This window comes from Lissotriton vulgaris, chromosome 1_1 (genome assembly GCF_964263255.1).
Source record: "Lissotriton vulgaris chromosome 1_1, aLisVul1.2, whole genome shotgun sequence".
Classification (NCBI taxonomy): Eukaryota; Metazoa; Chordata; class Amphibia; order Caudata; family Salamandridae; genus Lissotriton; species Lissotriton vulgaris.
In genome coordinates this window covers 1,268,787,277-1,268,806,559 of record NC_141685.1, presented here as the reverse complement: position 1 = coordinate 1,268,806,559, position 19,283 = coordinate 1,268,787,277, and the positions used below count along the sequence as shown (strand labels likewise).

The following is a 19,283-nucleotide window of genomic DNA, read 5'->3' as shown; positions in this document are numbered from 1 at the left end:
ATTAGCTCAAATTGGAGAGGCAGTACCTGATTCATGGGGCGGAGCTGATATTATGGTTATTCTAAAAAAAGGGAAACCCCCAATTCAACCTGGGTCATACAGACCGATTACGCTGATGAATGCGGACACTAAAGTCTACTCCAAAATGCTGGCTAAGAGATTAGCAGGGGTTGTTGAGAATCTTGTAGTTTGCTCACAGCATGGGTTTATACCAGGCAAAGGAACTACAGTGCATACAAGGCAGGTGATTACAATGTTCGACGCTGCTGGTATCCTGGGAGACCCTATGGCTGCATTGTTTTTGGATGCTGAGAAAGCTTTTGATAGGGTCTCCTGGGATTATTTATGGCAAACTTTAAGATGGGGTGGCATAGGGGAGCGGTTTATTAAAGCCCTGCAAACACTATATAAGAACCCTAGCGCCAGAATTAGGGTCAACAGAGGACACTCAGCGGCAGTGAAGATAGAAAGAGGAACCAGACAAGGCTGTCCCTCATCTCCTCTTCTTTTCGCAATATACTTAGATCCTTTTTTGCGTAGGTTGGAAGGAAATCAGGAGATCCCCCCCAATGAGATTGAAGGGCTGCGTGGCTAAAACCTTGGCTTACGCAGACGATGTGGCTGTGTTGACATCTAACCCAGAGGGAGCTATTAGAGAGGTTGAAGCTGAGGCTCTTAATTTTGGTCAGGTTTCAGGCTATAGTTTAAATAGGGCTAAAACCCAAATAGTCTGTAATCAACATGTTGTGGGATGTACGGATCAAAGGGTCACGGGGTCGGCGGTATATTTGGGGTGATAATTTTAGCGGATCTTGGTACTGTGGTACAGAGGAATATGACCCCTTTGATGAGTACGGTAAAGCTGGACTTGAAACGATTGAATAATCTGCATCTCTCTTGAGTGGGGTGTACGAATGTCATTAAAATGTTAATATTGCCCAAGTTTTTATATTTGTTTAGGGCAATACCCCTTTATTTTGAGGGACAATGGTTTAATATTCTGGAAGCTTTACTTAATAGATTTATATGGGCGCAGGGTAAGACCCGTAGAGCATATAGGTTCATGACCCTTCCTAGAGAGAGAGGTGGGTGGGGAGCACCTGATTTCAGGCTATATTATCTGGCAGCCGCAACTCAATACCTTCAAGGGCTGATTGGAGGGGCAGGGCTTGATCAGAGAACGACGGATAGCTCTGATAGGGTTTATGCAGCAGTCTTGGGGGAGGAGGTAGAAAATTGTTTTTTATACTGTACAGAGTTTGCTTATTATAAAAGAACTAGATTCAAGACTTTGGAAGCTGGAATTAAGATTTGGACTGCTCTTATGAAGAAAGTGGGTATAGGGAGGTTTAATTGGTATACTAGGTTGCTGAAAAATAGGTCTTTTCCATCTGACATTTTTGGGGACAGGACAATGGAGGGTTGGGCAGCGAAAGGAGTTGTTCAGGTAGGAGATGTGATGAATTTAGGAGGCTTTGTACAGTTTACAGAGTTAATGGAGAGGTTCGGATTAGATAGACGGGATTTTTTTAAATTCCTGCAGATAAGGAGTTTTTTGGGGACGAAGCTAGGTGGACGGACCGGGTTTAATAGAGTGGATATTATGGAAAAGATTAGGTTAGGGGGAGATTGCTCAATACGTAGCTTTTATGCAAGCCTCGTTGAATTAAAGCAGGATGATAGGGATAAGTATGGTTGTAAGTGGGCAGAGAAATTGGATGGAGAAGTTGGATGGTTTCAGGAGGCACTGGACTTAGGAAGAACGATACTTTGCTCTGCGCCATTGCAGTCACAACAATACAAAACTCTGTACTTACTGTATCACACTCCAGCCAGAATAGCGAAATGGGGCGGCATTACGGGGATTTCGTGCCCACGTTGTAATTCACTAGACGCTGACATAGTACAAATGTTTGCCCTATGTCCTCAGCTTCATTCCTTAATTAAGGACATAGAGAGATTTTTTGAATCATCCCTAGATGTGAAAATTACCCTTACACCCGCCCAGATACTATTGGGAATAGTAGTGGAGGATACCTTTCGGGAGAGAGACTTTATTTTTGTTGCCATGGCTGTATATAGACTCTGTATAGCAAGGGCATGGCTGGATAAGAACCCACCTGGTATGCAAGTATGGCTTGCTAACTTATTGGCAGTGTATAATTTGGAAAAAGCTATATATGCAAGGAAAGGCAGGAGAGGAAGGCAATTGGGGTTAAGAATATGGGAACCTATTAGTAGGTGGCGGGCTGGATTCGGGATATGATAAGATGATATTATGTTGGGTAACTTCAGTAGGACGGTGCATGGTCTGAAGTACTGTAATGCGTATTAATTATAGTAGTAATTTTGATTGTTTTTATTTTCTTTAATTTCATTTTTTTTTTTAATTTTTATCATTTAGGATTGTTATATGAAGTGCTGTAATGTTCTTTTTTCCAATGTTATGTTCAATACTCAGTTATTTTTTATGTTTGCTAATTATATAGGAAATTGTGTTGCACTGTCTATGCATTGTGTTTAATTGGAAAATAAAAAATATATTTAAAAAGAAAAGAGTAGATTCAACGTAGCGTAGCCAGCTGATATTACCCTCACCATCTAGTTTCAAAACATCATTTATAATATCACTTGTGAGTGAAAGAGTCTCCTTCCACCATACTGAATGCCACATTAGTATTGGCGCCACACAAATTTTTTCAGTTATGTAGGGAACTCTTAGCTCCATGTGACAGTTAAAATTAGAACTTTGGTGATGAGACTAACTTTAAAAAAAAAATTATCTTCTATACATTGCAGTTGCGAGCAGTCTCTGAAGCCCCAGAGAGCCGCTCCATAAGTGGCAGCAGATACCGTTTTTGCCTCATAGACTTCCTTTATTGCTACAATAGGTTTTGAGCCCGTTTTTTTCCATAAATTGAAATAGTGCCATAATGTTCTTTTCCATCTGCAGCCCCCTATTTACAACCATACTTAACCAATTATTTTGATGATCAAACATGATCCTTAAATAATTAAAAGAATCCGCAACTCCCAGCTTACCCCCTTCAACATTGATCTGTGGTTGTTTCTGCTACTTGGTACCTGCCACTAGGACAAAGGACTTCGAATAGTTAATTTTCATATCCAGCTTGTTCATGAAAGCATGTATTCCAACACTAGGCGACGCAGCGCATTGCTTGTATGAGCTAAGATCACTGCGTCGTCCGCATATAGTAGTATTGGCATTTGTAATTAATTAATATAAGGAACATCTGGAGTGAATCCTAGGAGAGCGGATTGAACATCATTAGTATATAGTGCAAATAAGAAGGGCTCCAGAACGCACCCCTGTCTCACGCCTCTAGCAATTTTAAAGTGTGTAGTGCATTCACCTCCTTTTCCATAACAAACACAGGCTGAGGCACCTGAATACAGATCACAGATAATATTAATAATCTGTTGCCATTGCCGCCATGATCTGCCACAGCCTAGACTGTGCCATGCAGTCAAAGACTGCTGACAGATCCATGAAGGCAAGATACAAGTGACCATTTTTGGCGGCAGTATATTTTGCTATTATTAAGCTTAGGTTCAGGCACTGATCCACAGTGCCTTTCCCTTTTCTGAAGCCAAACTGACATGGGATTATAATATTCCTTTCCAGGGCCCATTCCTCAAGCCTATTTAGAAGCAGACAGCCCATTAGTTTTGCAGGGGAATCAAAGATATAGGTCTATAAATTTTCGGAATTGACCTATCCCCCTTTTTGTAAATTGGGACAATTACTGTTGTTTTCCATGATGGGGCAGCACCTGTTTGGCCAATTGTATTAAAAACATTTGTTAAAAGTGAGGCCCAGAGATCTTGATTATCCTAAAACAGATCAATTGGGACACCATAAGGTCCTGGTGCCTTTGCACATTAACACTGGTTTAGATCATACTTAGTTTTTTCTAGTGTAAAACTAACCATATTTCCTATTCCAGTTAAGGTTACAGAGGTAGGGTGAGAAATTATCTTCTCATTAGATCCAAACACACCTTCAACATGTGTAACACATTATTCCTGCTCAACATGGGTATCTGTAGAAAAAGACTGTTCGTCTTCAGAAAGGTGTGTTAATAACAGACCAAAAGGCTTGCAAACTTTTTAATAAAGCTGCTTTCTGCAAATTTTCCCACACTTCCTTTAGGGCTTTCAACCTTAATAACCTTGCTTTTTTATGAGCCTGTCGCAGTGACTTAACCAAAGATAAGTTACGAGGTTTAGACTTTAAGGCCAATGTAGATTTCTTAATGATTTATCGCTGTGCTCATCAAACCAGCTATATTTCTTGTGATGGCCATTGCATATAACACAAATTACGTTATTTTTAACTTCTTATAGAATCAGCTCAAAAGCTGAGATCATGTTATCATCAAGAATAGGATATAAGCAAACCATTATCTCCTCAAGACAGTTGAAACTAAGTTATCCAAAAATCTCCCAGTATCAACTCTCTCCCACTTCAAAACAATTCTATTTTCCCTTGCGATTACTGGGTTTACATGAAGTTTGAAAATAGATTATTTATTCATTAGAGAGGGGATAAGGAAAGGTATTGCAGCATGGTCACTAAAAGCATAAACATTAATCTCAAAATGAGAAAATAACCCTCTTGTCGGATCAGAAACCAAGACATAATCAAGGGTAGAGGAGAAAGAACGAATTTAAAAAGTATATCCTAACTGACCAGTTAAAATTTCAAAAACATTTAAAAACACAAGATTATTTATAGTTAATAATCTGTTTAGAGCATTACCAAACTCAGAGTGACTAAAATGGGGAACACTCTCTCCATCGTCATCCAACATTCCACATACTGGGGAGTTCATCTTATCACAAGGGTGAGCATTAAAATCCCGAAGCCAGGTTATGTCACAGGGTTTAGTACATTTGTTTAGCAGGTATTCAATATCTCTTTCTAAGGGGGCTAACATGGTTGCTTGATTACTTCCAAAATTATTATTATAAAAAATAATAAGGAGCCAATATTGATCCACACAGTACTCTAATAAAATGATGTGAACGTATGATGATGAGTGTAGAAAGGACTTCACTTTGAGGGGGAAAGCATTAGAAAGTAGGGTCAGTAACCCACCCTTAGCGCGACCAGCTAGGGAAGGTATAGCAGGAGTTTCAAATGAGCCATACCCATTCAGATGTATTGGCTCAAGTTCCCAAGTTTCTTGTAAACACACTATATCTTCAGATGTTAACAAAGACAACAATTCCATATTGGATCTTTTTTGATTATAACCAGCAATGTTCCAAGACATTACCACAACAGACTCTGACGTATTCTCCTAATGTATTGATGTCAAAGACAGATTTGGGCTGTCTATCTGGGTACTTATTTGTTCTTGCGAAGTTGCAGCTGAGGCAATAAACGTAAGGGGCCCATTTAACATTGCAATATCACCATCACCTTTGACTATACAGCTATGTTCATCCAGTCAATCACATATCAGCATGCCTTCCAACACAGCAAATCTATTATTAAGAGGTAAAGGTGAGACTAAGGGAGGAAGAGGCTGATTTAACCGATAAAAAGAGTGTTATGTGCTACAAGCCAAGGAGGCTGAGGTGAAAAATAAGGTTTATAAAAGAAACCTAGTGGAAGGGCACAAATTTAAGAATAGAATGATGGAACACTTGGTAACATAGTTAATAGCTCACCCACTATATGATGGTTATTGAACTTTAGTGCAATGCAATTATCTTTGATAGTCTTGAGAGCTCTTCCTACCCAGTTAACCCTCCTAGCCATAATGATATGTTTATGCACATCAACATTTTCACCTATACATTTGGATAACCAATGCTGAGACTTATGAATTAGCTGTTCCGTAGATTCTGCTAGCTTTGTCTTTAATTCAGGGACATTAACTAGGATTACGACATACAGACAGGCTGCTGGTGGAAGATCGAAAGTTTCTTTAGGTTTCTCAGATTCTGCTAAGTGCTGAGAAGCCCCCCTTCCCAAATAAGAAGGCATAGCTCCATCCTCTAAGAGGGAAGGAGTAGTAGACGGATTAACCAAAAGGTGAGTATTCATAATCCGATTAGATCCTTTGAGTTCAATATGCGGCCTATTGGAGCCAGTTTTTGCTATGGTAGTTTGGGTCAGAGCATGATGATTATTATTATGTGTAGGGACTTTCAACTTATTTGCTGAGTCAAAAGCAGAGGCAGAACCTTGTAAGTTGGTAGACAACGCTATCGCTTGTTGGTAATCGCAACTTCCTGTTTTATCGGGTGCCACAAGTTGCACCATAGATGGCATTGTACCTGGCGGGGAAGTAGGCCTCTCATCGTCTATTAGCTCAACAGTATTTTGGGGTACTTGATTCAATGAATAGGCAGCCTCCAAAGAAGATAATGTTGCCTCTATTTGGGTTAGCCTATGCATTGTAGGATTTAAAAGTACAGTCATCTTAGTCTCAATTCTTTTCATCAAATCAAGATCATGAACAGGCTCAATCCCCAGATCAAGTTTTTAGTTATATCATTATGCCTTGTATCTCTAGTAGATCTTGAGTGTAAAGGGAGTCCTTAGTCCAATTCCTCATTCCCAGTGGATTTCCCAGTGCAAACTCTTTTCAATATTTTTTACTTTAACGGTCCACCTCCCTTTCTCTTCCTGGTCCTTGGCTCTGTATAATTAGTCTCCACCTGGAAAGAAGGTAACTGCTCCTCCGTGGCTTTAGATTGCTCAGATATTACTTCAGATGTTGAAGCTAAAATCGGCATTGTAACTATAGTGGAGCTAGACTCACCTATAGTCTGCCCAGAAATCGGATTGTCGGTAACTAAGGCTCCTTCACCTAGGGAGGAACGTTTTTGAGCAATGAGTAAGTCTAGGGAAAGCCTTCTCTCTGTCAGCTCTATTTCATGGGCAGGGACAGATTCAGCCCTCATCAAAAAGGTATCCAGGGACCCAACATGTCCAGCCCCTTGCTTTTCCTTGTCAATCCTCCTTTTGTTCATTTTAATCCTCAAAAAGCAATTTCCAGGTACGACATACCAAGCCCAGGCAAAGTAAGTCAAAAGATGTTAAGATTGCAGCTCCAATAAATAATATGAGAACAACAGTACCTTATGACTCGATTAACAGATGCAAGGGGGTAGGCCCAGCCAGCCTCCTCCGGGCTCCGACAGGCGTGGACTGCCCTCCCTTGGCTCGGGCTATGCCAGGGGGCGTCCCGCACCGCGGGAGCTCTGGGCAGTTTTTATGTGCCTCCAGGTGCTGATAGGTGATGATGGCGCCTCCTTGCGCTAGGCCTCCTGGGAGATGGAGTCCTCTCCACGGCCCTCCGGTGAGAGAAAGTGCTGCTTGCTCACCCCCCAGCGGGAAAAAAGTGCGGCGTGCCTTGCCCTCCAACAATAAGGTGTTGTGTGCTTCCGTGAGCCTCCATGTCAAATATTGGTGCTTGTTTTGGATGTCTGGCCACAAGTGAAGATGAAAGAGTGATGTTACATGGTATTGGGAATCGAAGAGCAAGTACCATTTACCCAAAGCCCCATTAGTGCGTGCAGTGCCAGAAATAAGGGAAATATTCCACTGTCTGACAACCACACCTGTCGCTCCACCATCTACACTCAGACATACGTAATGCACCAAGAAGATGATGCCTACATCTGTCTGGGAAATGGGAAGTTAACAACTGATTCCAAGAGATGCAATTTTACTGTTTCACATTTTTTCATTGAAAACATTTATTTTAACTGCCTGACCCTGATCGGACGTATTGGTGAGGACAATGATGTATCCATTAGTGCATCCTCCAAAGATGACTCAAGACATCCTCCTGTGGAATGGTTCATGCCCGCCTCTGAGAGGGACAGCTGCAACAGGGCACACATTTAAGTCAGAAGCACAATAGAGGGTACATTTGAACCACTGAAGGAAGATTTCAGGTGTCTGCAACACACTCATGGAGAATTGATGTACAAGCATGACAAGGTGCGCCAGCTAGTACTCAGTTATTGCTATTGTCACAGTGCTACAGGGTGACATTGCGAACCAATACCAGATGTGTATGAGTCAGAACATGAAAGCAATAAAGAAGATGAGGAACTAGTTTAACATGAATCACAGTAACAGAAAGCAGATGCTGTCCTCAGACACAAGTTAATTACATACATGATAGCTCTAGCCTATCCTCCATAAACTAATTTGAAGCTCACTAACATAGTGTCCAAGTGTCTATAAATCACACATATAGCATACTTGTATAGGCACAATGCGATTCACCAGCAGCTTCAGAACATCGGAAGCAGGGACTCCTCTGTAAGGTTACAGGGAGGATTAATCAGGACGACATCAATACACCTGCTTATGCATGGCTAATTATCTTAAAGGCAACAGTGGGAATGGCTTACACAATTTCGTTTACATACCTGCATCCTAGCTCTGCAAGGTAGTGCAGGTACAACATTATTCATAGGAAGACAACTGGTTGAGTGATGTAATATAAATCCCCTCAAGCTTCGAGAAGCCTTTCTAGAACATTGGAATGTTGCTCTGCGGGCCTTTACCGGCCCGTAGAAGCAGGGAGCACTCCATTGTCTGCAATGGAGCTCCCAACATTCCAATGATCTAATACAAGATCATTGCCACATTTGTTATGCAACACGATGTAGCAGAGTAAAGGGCGTTAAGTGTGGTATGGAGGTATAGAAGGATGGCAAGGATGATGTCAGTCCTGAAGCAATGGAGCCGCGAGAGGATTTTCTAGAAGTAAAGCCACAAACATTATTCCTGAGACAGGTAAAACACGGTCCATTGATCCAGACCCTCACCAAAAGAAGGCACTCTCTGACAGCGCTAAAACAGGTTATTGGAGGCACACAAGTTATGAATTCCCTAATTCAGACCTTCCACTATTGGCAAAATAGATAATCTGCAGAGAATAGTCTGCTAATGAAAGGCAGCATTCCGACATCTCCTGAAACGCAAGCCCAACTCAGACTAATGGAATGTTGAAAGACCTATTGTTTTCTTTCTCCCACCGTTTGGAGCTCCGCCATTGGCAAAGTCTAAAGGTAACAGGTGGAATAAAGGTGACAGAACAATACTGACATCCAGGCCACTACTAAAACACAAGCCCCAATGATCATAAATATAAGGATTAATATAATACGTTTCTAGATCCCACCCATGTCCTATTAGTCCACTCCATTGGAAAGTCCATTGCCAGCCAAAACTATGTGCACATACAGGACAGAGGTGGACACTCGGGGCAGGTTACAAAGCGGTCCTCTAACCCCAACATATAGCCATTACCATTTGGAAGACCTCAACCAATAAGCAGAAATCACTGACTTGCACGCCATTTCCAAAGCATAAGACCCACTAATTACTTACCCAAAGTTCTTAAGACCCCTCCCGCTTTGGAGCCTCCACAACAAGAACCAGCTGACAACAGAATGATTACCAAGACACCTAAAATATCCAAGCGTTCTCAGAATTAGTAAATGATGTGCCATGGATAAAATGTGTTGTATACCATCCCCACCTTTCTTTGAGTCCTTATTTCTGACTCTAGGCGATGCAGATAAAGGAAATAGCGAAATGAGAGACATTGATGGTCCTGAGCTTTTTCAAGGTACTGAAGGATAAACATTTATATTTTGTTTTGATTATTCAGCGTGAAGGCATTCCAGGTTAATAGTCCTCGTGAAAATAAGAGACCCATTGACTTTATGTTGGTCAAAATATAAATGGCATATCAATCAAGAAATGTCCATCCACTTGTCAGTGTCACAGCCTTGATAAATCTCCTGGGCTTTAATGGCACAAGTGAAGCAGCTAAAGAAACTATACTAACTTATTTTCTAAATTTTCTATTCTTTTTGGTTTAGGGAACAATACATCATTAGGAACTTCACAAAACAAACCGATGTTCATTGGCATATTGTTTTCAGGTGTCGGTGTGCATTCAGCTCCTACTTGTTTGCCCCACTTTACATTTCACTTTGAGTTTTGTTGCTGTTATGGACGTAAATCCCATGCACGGGGTATTTCACTGTTCACATGTCACTTGATAGGACTGTTTGTATAAAGTACTGATTGTTTGGCATGTTCTGTCCTGTAGAACCTTCTGCCACACGCTAGGGATGGCATCAGGCATCTTTTATGAGGAGCAGTATGGCGCACGTTGAAACTGTGACAAATTCTCGAACTCCTCACAAAGTTCACAAATATTAAAGACTCCCATCCTATCTGTGAAGGCTGTACCTGTGTCCTCACTGAGCGAAGACAGTATTCTGGATATGGGATACCCTTTGCTTGGCGTCGGCCTGACACAATTCCTTCCAGCGTGCTTCCTGTCGCAGCTTTGCCCGAGGCGTGCTCGTTTGTATGTAACAATAGCATACCGATCACATGTGAGGTCGACACTTTTTTGTACTTGACATTTTTCCATTGCCATGCTTTTGGGGCCTCGGGCAATAATATCTCATTGTTTGTGTTTAGAAGAGAGACAAACCACAGATGACAACTACAGCCTTGTTCTCTTTTCCTCCCTTTCAGACTCCTCTCCCGGATAGTGCTGCTCATTTGGACTACGCCCAGTCGATGAAAGAGGTAAGTGGTAATTCTACCTACTAATTACAACACTGAGAGCAATAAAAATGACGTTATTGAGTAAAACTGCGATATGTAACTCAATAGAAATGAAAAGTGGCTAATATTAATTAGGAATACTGCTTGTTGATAATGTGCATCTGCTTTCGTTTTTTTTTTAATGTGGGTTTGTTTCTGCTCGTTGTTCCCCAACAGACTCCTAGGTAATCAGTGCCCGTGTTTTGGAAAAGAAATAACTGAAGCTCAGAGAGTGGTTTCGGTTCTCCTGGCTTCACAGTCGCTGCTCTACCATTTATGGTCTGTGAAGTTGCACTGGCAGTTGCCCTCTCTGTAGAGTTATCCCAGTGCCTGCCTGTTCAATCAAGCACTGGGAAAGCCAATAGGTCTCGCCTTCGTGATCTACTGGCTTTACAAATGGTTTTCAGCTATACTGCACAGCATTTTAGATGAAGAAGAAGAAAATGTTTTTATTCGGTTAAATAAATAACCATAAAAGATATAAAACACAATGAAACCAAATATATACATTTTACATACCACTCAATACGGAAGAAGACACATATATAAGGAACGGGTCAAAATATCACCAAATACCTTCTTACATTCCACCATGTATATAAACAAGGCAATCTCTCCACAGGTGCCAGTTAATCCAGTGTGAACATACATTGTGTCCGGCGCCTCGCAACTTAACTACACTGCTTAAAAAAAATGCCCCATGCTCACACATATACGACCATTCACCTGCATTGCAAGAAAAAAAACCATGGCCGACCTCACCTGTGTAAACTTGGCTTCCCTCAAGAGTGGAATCAGGTACTTTTTCCTAGGCAAGGTATAAAGATTACAGAACATAACGACATGCAGCAAAGACTGCTCTGAAAAGCCGTCGCACTCACATGGGCCTAAAAGGTCCCCTGCCACTCAGCCTTTAGGGAAACTTTCCAATGGGAGAAATGGATTCATACTAAAACCTGCATAGAAGATGTCGATGATGGGTATTTGTCACCAAGGTTAAGTATGGCTCCAAGGAGTTAAATGTCTGTATTAAAAAGTAAGCCCGGACCAAAGATTTATGATCTCAGTATCCTCATGACTGGCTGACAAAGTCATAAGAAAGTTTTCTTTAACCCACTGGTAATCCCTCTTTAATAATACCTTCTTGGTGCATAAAAAGGCTATAAACATCCAAAGCTAAAAATGCAGACTTTATTTAATTTAGCCAAGGGATGACTTTAAGATTATCTAAGGAAAGGCAGTCCCGAATTATTATTCTGTTAAGTTTAGGCTCACTATTAAGTCAGAACAAGATTCTCAGTTTGTTGTGGTACGATATATAGTTGATACCAAGTTCCTCATGCACCGCGAGGGTGGAAGTACCTGGTGGGACACCCAGGAGCTGCCTGAGGAATTTATTTTCTTTCCACTGTATCAAATCACAATCCTGATATCCCCAGAGGTCACTGCCATGAGTAATTTCTGACCCACAATTAACCTTATACACATGGATCAAAGCTTTAACAGTTTCCTGGCCGTCCATAAGCTAAAATCCATAACTGCATCACACAGCCCGGCAAGGGCCAATTTCTTTGAAAGAAAGAAGGTCCTCAAGAGGATTTGTCATCAAACAGAATTCAAAGGTATGTAAAAGAGCCCACCTGTGCAATTCTGATTTTCTGACAACAATGGCTCCTTGGTTTAATAGGCTTGACTCCCAACCTCATCATGACTGATTTTGCAGAGTTTACAGACAAGTCCAGGCTATCCATAAAAGATGCATAAGAATCTAAAAGATGCTGGAGACCCAAAGGCGTCCTAGACATAAGGACGGCATTGTCTGCATATAGGAGGACTGGGATTGCTCGTGACCCCACCCTAGGCGAGTCTCCCTAAACTTCAATAAATGCCACTACCAGGATGTTAATATAGATGGTAAACAAAAATGGGGCTACGATGCATCCCTGTCGCACTCCACTGGAGATGGAAAAGCTCTTATTGCAGACAACCTCAATTGAAACTCTAACAGCGCCCGACATATCCCTGTGGAGGTCTGCCATGAAAGAGACTAACTGGTTCCACCCCCAAAGCAATAAATGTGACCAAAGCTTTGATCGGTTAACCTGATCTAAAGCTGTTGAAAGGTTCATAAAACCCAAAAAGAGATTTCCCTTCTTGGCCACCATGTATTTCTGGATCAAAAGTTGGAGATCTCGGCATTGCCCATTGGTACTTAACCTGGATCTGAATCCGTATTGAAAGTAGAAAATTATATTCTGCTCATACGTCCAATCCATCATTCTGTTTAAAAGGACTGGACCCAAGACCTTCACCGTGGTGTCAATAAGTGAGATTGGTCTATAACATTTTGGATCCCCTTTCTTGAACACGGGACTATGATAGACTGGGATCTTAAGAATAAAGGGCCAAAGGAACACCGTCTTGTCCAGGCGCCTTATAACAAGACAGATGGCTAATGACACTGGTAACTTCTGAGATAGAAAAGGAAAGACAGGTTGGATTAGGCTCATCTGGGCGCTAATTAATAATAACAAGCTTTGACTGTCATTCAAAAAATAGAGGAAACATGGGCATATCATTAGGTTTCTGATATAACCGGAGCCGGTCTGGGTAGAGAGTCTGCTGCTGTCAGAAAGGGATGGTTCAAGATTTTACAAAAAGCAACTGTATCATTGATTTCACTAGCTGGTACCAACTCCTCCCAAATATCAATTCATGGACTCTGTTCTGTATTTCAGTGCCTTCCTATATACAGATCTTCGGTGTTGTATCAAGACCCTATACCTTGGCCTTATTTTAAGGGTTGCTTTCAGCGCTCTTAAAGCCTTAGAACAGTCTTTGTTAAACCGCTGAGGATTATTAGAGGTAGGTCGGCCCGGGTCATCCACTAATAGGGCAGATTTGATCCCGGCACAAGTGTTTGAAAAGGCTGAAAGAATGTCTTTGGGACTTAGATCAGGGTTAAGACAATTCTCCATCTCTAAACTATGATGTTTAAAAAGTGTCTCACAAAAATCATAACAATCAATTTTATCCCACCTGGTCTGTCTCCCTTGGTCTGAAACAGCCAGTAATTGAAACGCTGCTGGTAAGGCGGAAGAGGGCTGGCTCTGGTAAGAAAGGGCCAGCACTAGAGCGTTATGATCACTCCATTGGCCCACTTAACAGAATAATCCACCACAAAAGAGATAAGTGCCACAGAGATTCAAATATGATCCACTATAGTTTCAGCGTCTCCCTCTCCCAACATAAGTGGGGGCAGTCTGAGTACAGGGAATAACCAGGTTCTGCAAATCTATCAAGTTGTTCAACTGATCTCCCTGTGGGGTGTATTCAAAATAAATGAGTGTAGAGTAATCCTCTGCAAGAGGTTCTTGAAATAAAAACGGGGTCCAAGGCAAGGATGAATATTAAAATCCCCCATAACCATTATTGAAAGTGTTGCAGCTCTATTCAGATTCCTAATTTTTGAGGATTCCTTACATTTCTGAATTGTGGCTTCTATAGTGGCGATGATATTGGAATGACATTAGGGGTGGGCAGAGTTTGTGGTGTTCTACTCCGTGGAATTTCATGAAACTACAAAAATACACGGTATTATAGCACACAAACATGTTTACATACATTTTACTGAACGTTTAGAGTTCAAAATAACGGATGTAATACATCAGCTAGTCTTGTAGAAAACATATTATGTAATCCATTACGGGAAGTAACAGGGAGTGACTGATGTTTTGAAAACACCAAGCAGGCTTGTGCTCTGGGTTAGTAGTCATTCCAGAAGAGTCCAATTTAAATGTGATAAACGAAACGGTATTCTTAAACAATGCCAGACGTGGTCTGGTGTGTGTGAGCCCTTTACGGACAGAACTGTGTGGGCCAGAATGTAGATTATCCAAGTTTGTGATGAGAGAATCTGATTTCATTAAAGACACGGAGGCTAGCATTATGCATAACCTTTTATTCAACCACTCCTTGCAGCACTTAAAAGTAATACATCATCAAACCAAACTTCTAGAATATAGAATGTTCAAAACGCAATATAACCCTGAACACAGCAGCCACCTTCCTCTTTTACGCTGCTCCTGAAGAAAAACAAAATGACTCCAACTTCACGCCGATCTTCTCCAAAAAATTCCTTCACTGTGCATCTGAAATAAACAACATTTTTTTTTTTATTCCACAAAAATTATAACATTCTAAATCTTGTTACCCCCTCCCCCCCAAACCTCACTCTGAAAAGGGAGGGAAGGAGGGATAATGCTAGCCTCCGTGTCTTTAATGAAATCCAGAATCTCTCATCACAAACTTGGAGATCTACATTTCATGGCAAGACCGGAGGCTAGCATTATGCATGTTCAAAGCTGTGATAAAACCACAGACGACACATGCCCCAAAGGTTTCAAATAAAACTTTGCAAAAACATCTGCACTTGACCAATCAGCTGCACGCAAGATCTCCTCCAATCGACCACCAGACAAGAAAGCTTTACTTGCCATAGCGCCTCTAACTGAATGTGCACCAAACTCATGCAAATTAACACCTGCTTCAAACATACAAAATCTCACCCATCTAGCAATTGTAGCTGAAGAAACTGGCCTAAAAGGCTTAACAAAAGAAATTAGCAACTGCTCATCACCATCCCTCCTAAACTCACTCATTCTATACTCATACTCCTTTAAACACATGGCCACACACAGCTTAGGATGATCCAAAAATCTTGGATAAAAAATTGTACTCGACATGCATTTAGTTCTCTTAGTTACACTAAAAAAAAAAACATCAGGAGTAAAACATCTATTACGAATATATAAAGCCTTTACATCGGAAACTCTCCTAAAAGAAATGAGACACAAAAGACTTGCCAATTTTCCCGACAACTGCTTAAGACTCAAATACTTATCAGCTGCCCAGCTCTCGAACAAAGATAAAATATTATTAACATCCCACATACCATTATATCTAGGTTTAGGAGGTCTTCTCAACTTAATTCCTTTCAAACCCCTGCAAACCAAAGGTTCCCTACCAATCGAACAACCTCCAACCAAACTATGACCTGCCGCAATAGCAGACCTATAACAATTAATTGTCTTATTGCATTGTCAATGGCATCCCTCAGTACAGCCTGCGTAAACTGCAACTAGTGCAGAACCAGGCTGCCCGCCTTGCCTTCGGTCTTCCCAAATTCCATCATACCTCCCCCCTCTTGAAAACCCTCCACTGGCTCCCTGTGCGGGAACGCGCCTTGTTCAAATTAGGCTGCATGGCGTTTCAGGCCAGGACTGGCCTGGCCCCCCTTTTTATATCCTCCGCCATCAAGGCCTATGTCCTTGGCAGAGACCTCTGCTCCTCGGCACATCTTCTTTTAGCAGTCCCTCGCTACCGGAAAAAAAAACAGGGTGGCTCGAAATTTTCCACTCTTGCCCCCATGTTCTGGAACTCTCTCCCCTTCCATCTTAGGTCCCTCACCCAGTATTCTAGTTTCCGCAAAGCTCTGAAGACCTTTTTATTTTCTCAGGCTTTTCTACCGTAAGCCCTGCCTGCGTTTCCAGTCGACGCCTTAGCAACTGCTCTTGCCCAGCTGGCTGCCTGCTACTTTAGCGCCAAGAAACCGCCCAGGTGTACGTTGCGCTTGATAAATATTTTAAACTTAAACTTATAACTTAAACCTTTTCCAAACAAAACAGACAAAGAATTAGCCAACTCTATCGCCGATGCCTCCACGGGATCCAAACCCCTTTCCAAGCACCAACATGACCACGTCCTCTATACTCCCAAATGTCTTTTCCTGGTTCCTGGAGCCCATGATTCATTAAGCAAATCCTGAGCCTGCTCCGAAGGCTCTCCGAACTGCCCTTCTCTCCTGATATCTTCCAAACAAGAAGGCTCAACGCCCCTTCCATAACCAAAGGATGATACATTCCTCCTTCTCCTATTAACACATCCTCCGAGCCTGGGATTAACATAGGCTCCTCTACCGCTAATTCCAAAAGACCTGGAAACCAAACCTGAACAGCCCAGAACGGCGTCACCAACACCAGCTTGCACTCCTGTTTCCTCACCATCAACAAAACTCTCTGAATCATTGCAAACGGGGGAAAAGCATAACACCGATCCTTCCTCCAATTCTGCTGAAATGCATCCACTCCGCCAAAGGATACGGCCTCCAACTGTAGAACTGGTTCAGCTGAAAATTCGACCTCGACGCAAATAGATCCACCTCCAATGGACCCCACTCCTTCACTATTCTCCTGAAAATCTGAACATTCAGCTTCCAGTCGCTGTAATCCCTTATAAATCTTGAATTCCAATCCGCTACAACATTGCTCTTGCCTGGGAAATATTCTGCCTTTAAACCTATTTTCTCCTCCAAACAAAAATTCTAAATCTGCTTTGCCAACTGAGACAGATTCTTCGACCTGAATCCACCCAACGATTTATATAACGGACAGCTGAAACATTGTCCATTTTCAACAACACATTGAAATTCTTCAAATTCTTTCCAAAACTCTTCGGAGCATAAAGCCCTGCTTTCATCTCTAAACCATTTATATGCATCGATCTCTCCTCCTGAGACCACCTTCCTCCAGTCTCTTGATCCTCTAAGCATGCTCCCCAACCAAAAAGGCTTGCATCTGTTTCCAAAACAAAATCCGTGCAAATTCCAAAAATTGCACGACCGTTCAACGCTTCCAAATTCTCCAACCACCAAACTAACTCCTCCCGAGCCTCTCTTGAAATCAAAACCTGATCTCCATACCACAATCCCTTCCTGAGAGCATCTGCCTTTAACCGTTGTAAGGCTCTGTAATGAAGTGGACCCGGGAAAACTGCCTGAATGGAAGAAGAAAATAAACCTATCACTCTCGCTAAAGCCCTCTTGTTCACAAACTCCTTTCTCAAAACACATCTCACTTCGGACGTTATCTTTTGCACCTTTTTTTCCGGTAAACTTAAAACTTCTTCTGTATTTACATTGAAACCCAAAAACTCCAAACATTGAGTCGGAACCAAAACAGACTTCTCTTTGTTTACTAAAAAAATGAGATTTTCTAAAAGATTCATACAAAATGACAATTGAATCCTCAACTTCTCCTGACTCTGAGACATTAAAAGAAAATCGTCTGGATATATAATCATCCGAACACCTCTGTCCCTCACAAACTTCGCCACTGGTCTTAAAACCTTCATGAAGCACCACGGAGCAGATGCCAGACCAAAAGGGAGAGACGAAAATTGGTACAACTGACCCAAACACCTGAACTGAAGATACCTGCGACTCTCCTTCGCAATCGGAATCGTGAAATAAGCATCCTTCAGATCTAACTTCACTAACCAATCCTTTTCCTGCAAAATATCTCTTAACAGATGGATTCCTTCCATCTTGAAATGCCTGTAAACATAAAATTGATTCATACTCCTTAAATTTATTACAGGCCTCCAACCCTCTCCTTTTTTCTCCACCAAAAATATTGTACTTACAAATCCTTTGTACTCCTCTGAAACCTCTTCGATTGCTCCCTTCTTCAACATTTCCAAAACTTCCATGCCTACAATCTTTTTTAATTCCCCATTAAACACCAATTGGTTTGGCTCTCTTAATTGAAACGGAAGATCCATCAACGCCACAACAGAACCTCTCACAGCTTCTAATATCCAACTGTCTCTTGTTATCCTTTTCCAATTCTCTTCGAAAAATCTTAACCTTCCCCCTACCTTGTCTGGGAAAGAACCAAAACTCATCTTCATACTTACTAAATGAACTTTGTGTAAACTGTGCTCTTCCCCTTGGCTGCCGCCCTCTTCCAGATCCTCTTCCTCTTTGCGGGAAAAATTCTGTTGCAGACTGGAAACCTCTGAACACAGCTCTTCCACCTGACTGATACTGGGCCCTCCAAAATCCTCGGCCAGGGAAACGGGCTCTTCCCCCAGCCCTGTCAAAAACACCTCTGTTGAAGACCCTTTTTAGATTGGACTGAGCCTTATCCAAACTTGTAAAAGTAGCAACATAGTTGCCAACTCCTTTCACTAACCCATCACCAAATAGATACCCTTTAGGGTCATCTGTGGGTTCTTTCTTTGAAAAATCAGCCAATTTTGGGCTAATTCTCAAAAGTACTACTTTTCTTCTCTCTGAAATCAGGGCCGCGTTTGAATTTCCCGACAAGCAAACTGCCCTTTGAGACCAACCTCTCAAAAGGTCTAAATCAACCGCAACCTTCTTCATCTTGGCCTCCTCCGCCATATCGAGAATTCTAAAGACCCTAGTATGTCCAACAGCCTGTCTTCACACTGTTTCAGAGCCTTCTCAATTCCTTTCCTAGGATCTCGACCCAACTTAAAAAGAGAACTAATTAGATCAGGGTCCAATTCAGGAGTTAAACATGCCTTACCATCCACCACAGGCCTTGAACACTCAGCTTTCATGACTGCTCTAGCCTCTTTCTCCAATGGTCTCCGTATCCATTGTTTAATAAACTCCACAACATGAGGCAGAGGCCACCAGTCACCACTTTTTGGATTTCTATTTAAATCCGGGCTAAACATCTCCTCACCCTGAGGATCTTTCACTGAGCCCTTTTCCTTTCTATCCTTTTCTTACTTATCACTGTCCATGTCACATCCGTCGTCATCATATTTGTCAAGAATGAAT

The 19,283-nt window shown here is 41.7% G+C and overlaps 1 protein-coding gene across 1 annotated transcript in view; it reads left to right on the top strand.

The window, feature by feature from the left end:
* The window catches only part of RAPGEF3 (Rap guanine nucleotide exchange factor 3), a 977,833-nt gene that overhangs the window by 212,967 nt on the left and 745,583 nt on the right, over positions 1 to 19,283 (top strand). The window contains exon 2 of the mRNA XM_086964721.1: positions 10,559 to 10,612. Coding sequence (XP_086820847.1) covers positions 10,559 to 10,612 — 54 coding nt within the window. The remainder of the gene's footprint in view (positions 1 to 10,558; positions 10,613 to 19,283) is intronic.